General features: G+C 44.2%; 1 protein-coding gene across 1 annotated transcript in view; it reads left to right on the top strand.

Annotated features, from left to right (window-relative positions):
• Nucleotides 1-12221, top strand: part of ADAMTSL1 (ADAMTS like 1) — a 529587-nt gene that overhangs the window by 475484 nt on the left and 41882 nt on the right. Inside the window, exons 24-25 of the mRNA XM_088837881.1 lie at nt 7072-7284; nt 9320-9500. Coding sequence (XP_088694007.1) covers nt 7072-7284; nt 9320-9500 — 394 coding nt within the window. The remainder of the gene's footprint in view (nt 1-7071; nt 7285-9319; nt 9501-12221) is intronic.

The raw sequence follows: 12221 nt of genomic DNA, 5'->3' as shown, positions 1-12221 counted from the left end.
ATCTTTGTTTTCTGAATGTTGAGCTTCAAGCCAATCTTTTCACTCTCCTCTTTCACTTTCATCAAGAGGCTTTTGAGTTCCTCTTCACTTTCTGCCATAAGGGTGGTGTCACTGATTTACTTGTTTCTATTAACAATCCCACTAGTGTTCCAGTCTCTTCAGCTTCTCTTCTTTGTTTCCACCCACTTCTACCCACATCCTGTCAGAGCCATCTTTGCAAATATGTCTCATTTCTTGTGTCTCATATCCTGCATTCTTTCTCTCAAGCCAGTACATCTTAGAAAGAACCACCTTAATGATTCTTCTAAAGCCAACCTAGATCACCGCTCCCTTCAGAAACCTGCAGGGGTTCCCAAAAGACCATATTTTGTCCATTAAGATCCTCTCTATTGCAACTCTTACCACCATGCCAGCATCATCTTTGTTCCCCATGTTCCAATAAAGTCAACTTAGTTTTTTCTCTAAGACACATCACCAGTTTTTCCATCTTTGTACCTTTGTTCTTACTGTATCTTCTAGACTGCACTCCTCTTCTACTATCCATGATCTCCATTTTTCTTAATCCTCAATAATCTCCATTTATAACTTCCCTTCCAGGAGCCTTTCATCAGCATAGTTCAGTTTTACTACATATTGATCTAAACAATACAGACTGACTAATTCTTCTTTGCCCTTTACACTGGTATATCTGAGAAGAGGGGTGAGAACAATGAGTTTGAGTTGATGTTGAGAACCTAAAAGCACCTTTAAAATCCTCTAATTCACTGCTGCTAAGTCACTTCAGTCGTGTCCGACTCTGTGTGACCCCATAGACGGAAGCCCACCAGGCTCCCCCGTCCCTGGGATTCTCCAGGCAAGAACACTGGAGTGGGTTGCCATTTCCTTCTCCAATTCACTGGTTACCAATAAAAGAACCTTCTTATGCAGAAGTCCAATATATTAATTCTGCTGTAATTGAAATGAGGATAAAGGCCCCAAAACCCCATCTAGAGAACCCAGATTCCCTATCAAATTTCCCCATACCTCTGCAAAACCTTAGGGCCCCAAAGGAGCATCAATTTGAAAAGTACTGATTAAATCAAAAGCTCTCATTTATAGATTGGAAAACAGAAACCAGAGAACCTTATCAAAATCTAGAGTTCTCTTTTGAGAGTCATGTATCTATGGAACTAAATGTGAAAGTAACAAAACTGCTTTTCCTTTCAAAACTTCCTGCAAAACAGATCTTCACCCTGATAGGTTTCAGAGTGAGAGGCATTACTGTGAAGGTGGCTTCTCAAATACTCAAGGTCTTAGTCACTGCTCCTCAAGAGTCTTTCTCACGTTCAGTTTCGAAAACTCCACATCATGGCAGCCCTCATGCTCACTAGGAGCACCAAGCTGGAAGACCCTAGAAATGGGTCCAACATGCAGGACCCAGATGGGCTAAGAGAGATAGCCTGGCTGTACAGTCTGACCTCTGATTGATTCCAGGAAAGAAAAAGGATTTTAAATGTAATTGTTATGCAAATGTACCACTTAGCTGACTAAGATTTCTGGCTCCTGGATAAGTAACTTTATCAGCCATAGAAAACAGCCTGTGGCTGCTACCACTCCTTTCCCCGCCTAAATGGTCTCTCAGAAAACTAATCCTAATGGAGTTGGAAAAATGAAGATTAGAGCTAAATTGAGAGATTCCTTGGCCAAATATCTCCTGTTTCCTTGGGAAGAGCAAGATTCTTATTTTTCAATTTGGAATCTAGTCAGCCTCACCGTACTCTGTCCACAACAATCAAAACAATTATTGCAGTCAGCATCTCAACAGCATATGGCACCTTTTCTTCTTTAAAGCAAATGGGATAGGAAGACATAGATCTGTAGATCTGTCTGTTTCAGTAAGTCAAAGAAGCTGTACTTGTTTCAAAAGTCAAAGAAGCTGTACTTGTTTCAAAAGTCAAAGAAGCTGTACTTGTTTCAAACTTCAGTTTTGAAATCATGCTGTATGCCTAAACAAACATACAGCTTTCCTGCCTTTTATTAGAAAATTAAACCAACGTCTGACTCCAGACGATATTTGGGACTGGAGGGAGTGGGTGCTGCTGGGTCCTTCAGTTCAATTCAGTTCGGTCTCTCAGTCGTGTCCGACTCTTTGCGACCCCATGAATCGCAGCACACCAGGCCTCCCTGTCCATCACCAACTCCCAGAGTTCACTCAGACTCATGTCCATCGAGTCGGCGATGCCATCCAACGATCTCATTCTCTGTCATCCCCTTCTCCTCCCATCCCCAATCCCTCCCAGCATCAGAGTCTTCTCCAGTGAGTCAACTCTTCGCATGAGGTGGCCAAAGTATTGCAGTTTCAGCTTTAGCATCAGTCCTTCCAATGAACACCCAGGACTGGTCTCCTTTAGAATGGACTGGTTGGATCTCCTTGCAGTACAAGGGACTCTCAAGAGTCTTCTCCAACACCACAGTTCAAAAGCATCAGTTCTTCGGCGCTCAGCTTTCTTCACAGTCCAACTCTCACATCCATACATGACCACGGGAAAAATCATAGCCTTGACTAGACGGACCTTGGTTGGCAAAGTAATGTCTCTGCTTTTTAATATGCTATCTAGGTTGGTCATAACTTTCCTTCCAAGGAGTAAGCATCTTTTAATTTAATGGCTGTGATCAGCATCTGCAGTGATTTTGGAGCCCAAAAAAATAAAGTCTGACACTGTTTCCACTGTTTCCCCATCTATTTCCCATGAAGTGATGGGACCAGCTGGGTCCCTAGAGGTCCCCAATGACTTAATCTCTATGCACCTCTCCCCAAGGCCATTTGCACCCTCATTTCATAACAGGAGTACGGTAACACCACCATGAACCTCATGGCATAAAGATGCCTAGATGCCACCAGAAGCATGTGGGGAGCCTGCTCCTCTGAGATGGTGATCCAGGTCAGGTGAAAGCTGGGTCAGCACACAGGTAAAGACTCCATCCTACTGGATGCCTTGGATCCCCAGGTGATCTGGAAGCCCCTATTCCCTAAATGTATTAATTAGTTACCTCACCCCACCCCTGAAGATGCATTAAAATAAATGCCCAAGACACAATGGCTTAAAATAACAATCCTTTATGCTTACTGAACTTCCATCGTTCAACTGATCTAAACTGGGTTTGGCTGGAGTGACTTGGCTCTTCTCCACATTTATCTCATCTTCCCCTTGGGACCATCAGGCTAGTCCAGGCATGTTCTTCTACAGTGATGGCAAAGGCACAAGAGCACAAGCAAAAACTCACCAGGTCTCTAGATGTCTAGGGTTGAAACTGGCACCCAGTACATCTGCCACCTCGGTTATTTTATTATGGAAAAATACATGTAACGTACAATTTATAATTTTAACCATTTTTAAGTGTACAATTCAGTGGCATTAATTACATTCCTACTGTTGTACAACCTCACACTATCCATCTCCAGAACTTCTTCATCATCTTAAACGGAAACCCAAACAGTTAAATAATAGTACCTCATTGCCTCCTTCCTCCAGCCCCTGGTAATTACTATTCACTTTCTATTTCTACAAATTTGGCTCCTCATCGGACATGACTGAGCGACTTCACTTTCACTTTCATGCATTGGAGAAGGAAATGGCAACCCACTCCAGTGTTCTTGCCTGGAGAATCCCAGGGACGGGGGAGCCTGGTGGGCTGCCATCTATGGGGTCGCACAGAGTCGGACATGACTGAAGTGACTTAGCAGCAGCAGCAGCAGGCATCTCATATAAGGGGAGTCATACAATATTTGTCCTATGCTGTCTGACTTCCTTTACTTAATGTTTTCAAGTTTAACCCATGTTGTCACATGTATCAGAATTGTATTCCTTTTTAAGGCTGAATAATATTCATCATATGTATTTATCACATTTGCTTATCCATCCATCTGTTGATGACCCTCTGAGTTGTTTTAACCATTTGGCTATCATGAATAAAACTGCCGTGGACATCAGTGTACAAATATCTATGCAAGTCCTGCTTTCAGATCTTTTGGATATGTAGCCAGAAGTAATTCTAAATTTTTTTTAGGAATTTTGATATTGTTTTCCACAGTGGCTGCACCATTTTACATTTCCACCAACAATACACAAGCATTATAATATTCCCATATCTTCATCAACTCTAGTTAAATTTTTTCCTCATTTTTAAATTATAGCCATCCTAATGGTCATAAAGTGGTATCTCATTGTGGTTTTGATTTGTGTTTCTATAGCAATTAGTGATGCTGAGCATCTTTTCACGTACTTGTTAACATTTGCCTATCTAAAAAATGTCTATTCAAGTGTTGTGCTCATTTTTAAATTTGGTTGGTGGTTCTTGTTGAGTTGTAGGAATTCTTTCTGTATTCTTTATATATTAATCTCTTATCAGATCTTATTGGTAAATATTTTCTTCATTTGTGTGAGTCACCTTTTCACGCTCTTGTATCCTTTCATTCATTTATGTTTTTATTTTAGCAATGTTTTGTAATTTTCAGTGTACAGGTCTTTTGCCTACTTGGTTTGGTTTATTCTTAAGTATATTCTTTTTGATAGTCGTGTGAATGGAATTGTTTCTTTTTGAATGCTGTTTATTACTTTGGCTGCTCCGCATCTTTGTAGCTGCACATGGGCTTTCTCTAGGTTGTGGCAAGCAGGAGCACCTCTCCAGTTGCAGCATGCAGGCTTCTCATTGTGGTTTCTCTTGTTGCAGAGCATGTGCTCTAGGAGCATGGGCTCAGTTTAGTTGGGGTGCAGGGGATTAGCTGCCCTGCAGCATGTGGAATCCTCCCAGACCAGGGATCGAACCTGTGTCCCCTGCGTTGGCAGGCATATTCTTAACCACTGGACCACCAGGGAAATCCTGGAATTTTAGTCTTAATTTCCGTTTCAGATTTTTCATTTCTAGTGTTTGTTAGTGGCCATTTTATCAGCCAGAGTAGTCACATGGCTAAAACTAAAGTCAGAAGGAGGGGAAATACAGTCCACCCATCAAGGGAGGGCCCTGTAAAATTACACTGCAGAGTGAGTCCACATAGGGAGGAGTGAAAAATTGGATCCTGTAATGATATTCCAGACTGAACTTCTGAGGGTCAATTTTAGCATTATTTTTCCAGGGCCCTTCTTCAAAGCAGTTTGTTGCCACTACTTCAACCTACACAACCACAGTGAAAATGTACAAAGGCAAGGGAATAAAGGGAGTAAGCAGACAACAGAAGGAGGTATCAAAGTGCCTAAGTACTGAGCTGGCCAAACACTCAGACAAACTTTTTGGCCAACCGAATAAATTGTTGGTGCCCAGCCAGACAAGTAGTAGGTATGGAGGAAAGAACAGAAGGCAGTGAGTCAGATAGGAAGTCTGGTTTTGATCTTGGAACGGTCTCTTAACATTTCTTAACATCTCTGGGCCCCTGGCAGTAAACTAGATCATCTCTTTAAAGACCTTTTCTGTGTTAACGCTACTATCATATAAAAATCCTAACAGTGCTGCCCCCAGAACACAGGACAAGTCAACGTTAGGAGATCCATTCTCCATACAGATCCATAAGCACACACATCCATGCAGGTGATCATCTGTGTGTCTCACTGATCCCATCTTCTGCCTACATCTCAGCTTTATTGGTGTGCTTTTTTGCATCCCATACCAGTTGAGATCTCCTTGAAAAAGAGAAGATAGTCATAACTTACTTAACTGTCCCCAGAACACTAGGCACCAAATACATATTTTTTTAAGTGAACTGTGCCATCCATGGGGTCGCAAAGAGTCAGACACAACTGAGCAACTGAACTGAACTGAGTAAAAAACCTCTAGTATCTTTCTTTTGAATGATTTATCTTGCATTTTGAAATTTTCAAATAATTTTTCTCTGGAAGCTAAATTTCTGGAGTCACACAGCAAATTCAGCAAGTACAAATTTAGAGGTAATGAGTTTTCTCTCACAATTGCAGTTTATTTTACTAATTTTATACTGCTAAATAGACACCATATCTCAGTTTATTTTTTTTTCTCAGTTTAATATTTTAGAATTTTAATGTAACAAAGTAGGTTAAATGACTATGTAATAAGTATGACATTGTACATGTCCAATACAGGCTTAGTTGTCAGAAGAGCTGTCAAAAGACCAAAGTTCTTGACTTATAGAGAAATGAGATCAGTGTTTAAAATTGTTTTTCTAGTCTCTGTTGGAAGTTTGGGGCTTGAAAATCACGTAAAGACTAAAATGGAGGCAGACATTAGATATATTTACCAATTAAAGTTTGATTCTTAATTATCACTACATATATCAGTACATGGGTTTTTTTCCCCAAAACATTGCATTTGAAGAAGTGACTTCTTTCAGTATAAGAGCCTATTATACAAAGTGAAGTAAATCAAAAAGAGAAAGACAAATATTGTATATTAAAATGTGTACATAATCTAGAAAGATGGTACTGAGGAACCTTTTTGTAGGGCAGCAGTGGAGATGCAGACATTGAAAACAGACTTGTGGACACACTGGGGAAGGAGAGGGTGGGATGAATTGAGATAGTAGCATTGAAACATATATCACCATATGTAAAACAGATAGCCAGTGGGAATTTGTTTTGTGACACAGGGAGCTCAACCCAGTGTTCTGTGACAACCTAGAGGGGTGGGAGATGGGAGGGGGGCTCAGGAGAGAGGGGACATATGTATACCTGTGGCTGATTCATTTTGATTTATGGTAGAGGCCAACACAATATTGTAGAGCAATTATCCTACAATTTAAAAAAATGGCATAGGAACTAATTAATCTGTGAAGTCACATTCAATGAGTAAATCTTAATTGCTTCATTTTTTTTTAATTATTACAGGGACATAGATTAAAATAGGTACTTCATGTTCCCCAGGATTTTTTCCTTTAGTTGAATGAATAACACTTTCCCAGTATCCCAGAGAACAGAAATATCTCCTGTTTGCTTGGGAATATCATAGGGAAGCGACACTGAATGTATGGCCTCAAAATCCATGGACACAGTCAAGCAGCTCACCAGGGATGTGTCCTTTTTGGCTGTATCCATGGCTTACCTCTCCTCTCCTCTCCTCTCCTTCTAGGCTGCCCTGTCAAAGGTGACCCTACTCCCAATATTACCTGGTTCCATGGTGACCAACCAGTGGCCAATGTCACAGGACTGATGTATCATATCTTGGCAGCTGGACAGATTCTCCAGGTTGCAAATCTTAGTGGCGGATCTCACAGGGACTTCAGCTGCCTTGCTCAGAATGAGGCGGGAACGCTCGTGCAGAAGGCCTCTTTAATGATCCAAGGTAAGAAACCCTTCAGGACCTGGGTGCCAGGCCTGCTTCTTGAAAAAGAGAGTCTACTTGGGAATCTAATTTTCTAGCAGAACAAAGTGATTTCTGATACCCAGTGGTTCTTAAGAGTGTGAAAATGGAAACCCAACCATGTTGCCATACCAAGAGGCTCTCTTCAGAAAAGCCACTTGTCTGCATCTCAGCAGAACCTGGAAAAGTCAGTGTTACTTTCATAGATGTGCCCTTCTGCTCATCATGTTACTGCTGCTCTAGACCAAAGAGATAGCACCACAAAGGAGAGCAGATGTTTCCTTTATGCTGGCCTAACCACTAAAGAACACACACACTTGCCTGTTAAGGAAATACAAGTTTTCTCTGTTGGGTTGGCTTAAAATTTCCTCTTGATGTGAACCATGTGGTTACTGTCCCCTGCCTTGGAGAGTCGGGGCTGGCACCAGGACTGGCGGGTCATGCGGAAGTCTTCAGCTACAGTCACATGTCGAGTGCTTGCCTGGTCCCTGCCCTGTGGTCTGTCCACAGGCAGACTGAGGAGTCTGTGGCTCACACATTCACCTGCCAGGCACATGGGCGGGTCCGAGAGCCTTTGGATGGGGCCTGCGTTCGCTGCCCCAAGAAAGGGTAGCGAATGAGCCCAGAAGAGTGGGAAAGGAGCCCAAACTGGCCTTATTATAGAAACTAAGTGAGCCCTTTGAGTTTTCCATAGGCTGGTTCGTAATACTTATAAGGAAAGCAAAATTCTACTGCACATATCCTAAAACGGAGGCTTCTGTGGGAAGGGACAGAGCCCATTCCAGAATAGCACATAAGGATGGAGATTTTTCTGAGTCCGTAGGTTTTCCCCTTAAACACTCTTCACCACCATGTGGCCTTTCAGATAGGAAAGTCAGTGCTGCGTTTTCTTGTCAGCCAGCCAGTCTCTGCTGAAAACCAGAAGGCAGTGTCCATCTGCAAGTTTTGTAAAACACAGCTGTACAAATGAGCACTCAAAATTTACCAGCCCACAGTTATTTTTAACAGTTCTCCTACCAGTGAGTCCCAGACCCCCCAATAGAAAATCCAAAGAAATGGCCTTTCTGACTGACATCATAGTCTCCATAAATGAATATTCTCTGAATAGGCTATTTTTCTGTAACGTATACAAAGTCCAGCTCCAATACGGACTTTTAAATATGATTGTTGAGTACCTCTTGTATTTTTATATCTCTTTGTTGAAAAATAAAGTCACCTTCTGGTAAACCAACAGGGGGAATAAAAGTACTTTAGGAAAGAGGTTCAAAAATATGAGAGCTACAGCCACTGATGAAGTTCAGTGTACCAGGTCCTGGACTAGACCCAATGCTTCATGCGTGCTCAGTTGCTTCAGTCATGACCGACACTTTGTGACCCCATGGACTGTAGCCCACCAGATTCCTCTGTCCATGGGATTCTCCAGGCAAGAATGGAGTGGGTTGCCATGCCCTCCTTCAAAGGATCTTCCTGACCAAGGAATCAGACTCACATCCCTTATGTCTCCTGCACTGGCAGGCGGGTTCCAGCTGGGAAGCCCAAGGCTAGGCCCTGTACTTTCTTTATATCCTGTTCTCCAGTAGCTTGATGAGATAAGGGAACTGTACTCACTTTATGGATGAGCCAGCTGAGGCCCTTGGAGACCATGTGACTTGCCCAGATCTGTTGGGAATGGAGCCCACTGAGGGGTACTTTTTTTAGTCGCTAAGTCATGTGTCCAACTCTTTGCAACCCCATGGATGTAGCCCATCAGGCTCCTCTCTCCATGGGATCTCCCAGGCAAGAATACTAGAGTGGGTTGCCATTTCCTTCTTCAGGAGATCTTCCTGACCCAGGGATCAAACTTGCATCTCCTACATTGGCAGGTGGATTCTTTACCACTACAGCACAGAAAGCATCACAGGGCACAGCCTCATTCATAACACCTCATGCCCCCCTGCCCCGGCCCGCCCCGCTCCAAAGGAACAGCATGAGCATTGATGCTACCTTCTTTTCACCTCTGATTCTCCTCCTGTGACAGATTACTGGTGGTCTCTGGACAGACCGGCGACCTGCTCAGCCTCCTGTGGCAACAGGGGGGTTCAGCAGCCCCGCCTGCGGTGTCTCCTAAACAGCACAGAGGTGGACCCCACTCACTGTGCAGGGAAGGTGCGCCCTGCTGTGCAGCCTATCGCCTGCAACCGGAGAGACTGCCCTTCCCGGTGAGTGCACCAGCCCCTCCCCAGGATGGGCCTGGCCTTGCCGCCAGCTTCATGGCCAGCCCTTGTTAAGCACTGTGAGGGTAAGACACCCTGAGTGCCGGTGAGGGGGCCTGATGGCCGAAGAGCCACGCTTTCTGTCGGCCCCGGCCCACCAGACTCCCCACTGCACAGAAAACATCCCCCAGGACAAGCCTCCTTTCTCGGTTGTTTGTCCCCTCACCACTCAGTCAGCTGAAGCTGCCTGGGCTTCCCAAGAGCCTGAAAAGGTCAGTTTGGGGGCTGGGAACATCCCAGGCCCTGGCAAGAGAGAGTTCTCATCCTGCAGCAAGAAGGCTGGTTTTAAGAGGGGAAAAAAACATGTTGCGGTTGAAGTGTTCCCCAACCCCTCCCCTTTCTTCTAACTATATACCTTTGCTCATCAGTACTCCATTTTAGCTGAAGAAATCTTATCCTCTCTTCTACAAAGGCTTGCTTCTTGTTAAAGTTGAAATAAATTTTCATTTCCCATAGTTGCTTCAACTTTGGGTTTACAGTTGACCCTTAAGCTACACAGAGGTTAGGGACAGTGACCTTGGGCAGTCAAAAATCCATCCGTAACTGTAGAGTAGGTGCTCCTAACTATGGATGGTGTAGTGCTCTAATAGGTATTTAGTGAAAGAAATCTGAGTACAAGTGGACCTGTGTGGTTCATACCTGTGCTGTTCGGGGGCCAACTGTACATTCTCTGCATTTGGGTCCCTTATATAACCCAGAACAATACCCACAGTCTCTGCCTCTTCCATCTTCCTCGAGCTTTGAGCAGCCATGAGTCCCACTGAGCAACGCCCTTCCCCCCACCATGTCAGGCAACAGCTAAAGGAATAATGGATGGGCTTGGAGTTGGTACCTCCATGACGCCCTGAGCCTGGGGAGACCGAGCAGAGCCCTGAAACACCCCTTTACTGCCTATCTGTGGGACGTTCACCCACTTCTTAGGTAACCACTTTGTGTTTTGCCAGCTGAGTCATAAGGAGCAGCTGAAACCAGGAGAGCCTCAATGAAATATGAAACACACTCATTAATATCAGCAGTTTGACTTGCTGACGGGAAGGTTTCCACGGGAATGATTAATGTCCTTTTATACCCTTCCTGAACTGTAACATAGCCCAAACCTCTCCTTTCTTAAAGCCCCCACCACAGCTCCTGAAAAATTGCTGAAATGTATATTTGGAAATAAAAGTTGATTGAAAGGCAGGCCTGACATTCACCAGGGATACGAGAGGCTGGAAGACTGCCTTTGCCAAGCTGTGTGAAATGAAGAAGAGGTCATGGACATGCCAGGGACATTTTGATTTGCTGTGGTGATAGTCAGAGTCAATCAGCCTCATTTACTTCTGCAGATGAAATAATGGCCGGGCCTGCTTGGGTTTCAGCACCCTCACGGGCTTTAAAACACCTTCTGCCTGCTTCCTAAGTAGCTCTGCTCCTGTGGGTTAGAAATCTGCACACAGTCATCTCTCTCCAAGGCGAACAGAGCAGGGAAGTCCCACCAAACTAAGTAAGTCACAGATCCAGGTTCAGGAGAAATTTGCTCCCTGTTCCTACTACTTACCTCTCCTGAAAGCCAGATGTGGCACCATTGGACTAGAAAGTGGCCACAGGCTCCTCTTTGACTGGTTTTCCCACCAGGCTTCCTGGGCATGTCAGCCCCCTCCTCTGCACACAAACAAGTGTGGCCCCAGTTGTCTTTTTGAATCGCACTATGAAGTCACGCTTTGACCCAGGTAGCTGTGTCAGCCACTTCATTTAGATCATTCCTGCCCCGCCCCCAAGCAATAAAGTCAAAAAATGTTTTTTCTAGGTTGAATGAAATGGCTGGAAAGAACCAAATCTTTTCCCCAAACTACACCTCCTTCCCCTCCTCTTTGAGAATTAGGACAGGGTACAAACGTCCAAAAAGAACCCCTCCATATCTGTATAGAGTCCAAGGATTTCAGAGTGTTTCCCAGCCTATAGCTTGGCTTTATGAGGAAAGCTATTTGTCACAGTCCTGGTCAGTCTCACTTCTGAGGATCCAAATTGCAGCTGGAACCTAACATCCTGAGAACTACTGCTATCACCACACAGACCACCCTCTGAGAGGTGTAAGACCTACGGACTGTGACTCACGGAGGTGGGAAATGGCTCCAGAAAGCTGGAGGAACTTCGTAGGCTCCTGGGGGATTAAACAAATCAAGTGAGACGTGGGCTAAGGTGAGGTAGTAAAAACAGTGAGGACTAGCAGACAAAACCTGGCTTAACTGAGACCCAGACTGCCTCTGGGGTCAGGAGGCGACCCAGGTTTGGATCAGATCTTCCCTGGGAAACAGGCCCTTCTCTGCCCCACACTTGAATGCCTTTAGGAAGAATCAGAACTGCAGTGCAGTAGAACCAGTTAAAGGCCTGCCTCCCCTGAGGGTTTCATCTGCAAGCTCACAGCTTTGGGGGCCAATGTTAAGATAAAGCGACTGATCTTCACAAAGCTCTTTCACAGTGTGCCTTTTTAATCAGTTTCCAAAGGGTATTTATTTCCAGAAGCTGCCATAGCAAATTGTCACAAACACGGTTGCTTAAATTGATAGATTTTTATTCTCTTCTAATTATGGCAGCCAGAAGTCCAAAATCAAGATGTCAGCAAGGCTGCACACCCCCTCCAAAGACTCCAGGAGAGAATCAGTTCCTGGGTCCTTGTAGCTTCTGGCG

Source organism: Moschus berezovskii, chromosome 7 (assembly GCF_049115385.1).
Source record: "Moschus berezovskii isolate FMDL1 chromosome 7, NW_MosBer_1.0, whole genome shotgun sequence".
Classification (NCBI taxonomy): domain Eukaryota; kingdom Metazoa; phylum Chordata; class Mammalia; order Artiodactyla; family Moschidae; genus Moschus; species Moschus berezovskii.
The sequence above is the reverse complement of the archived record's forward strand: the minus strand, read 5'-3'. Positions and strand labels throughout refer to the sequence as shown.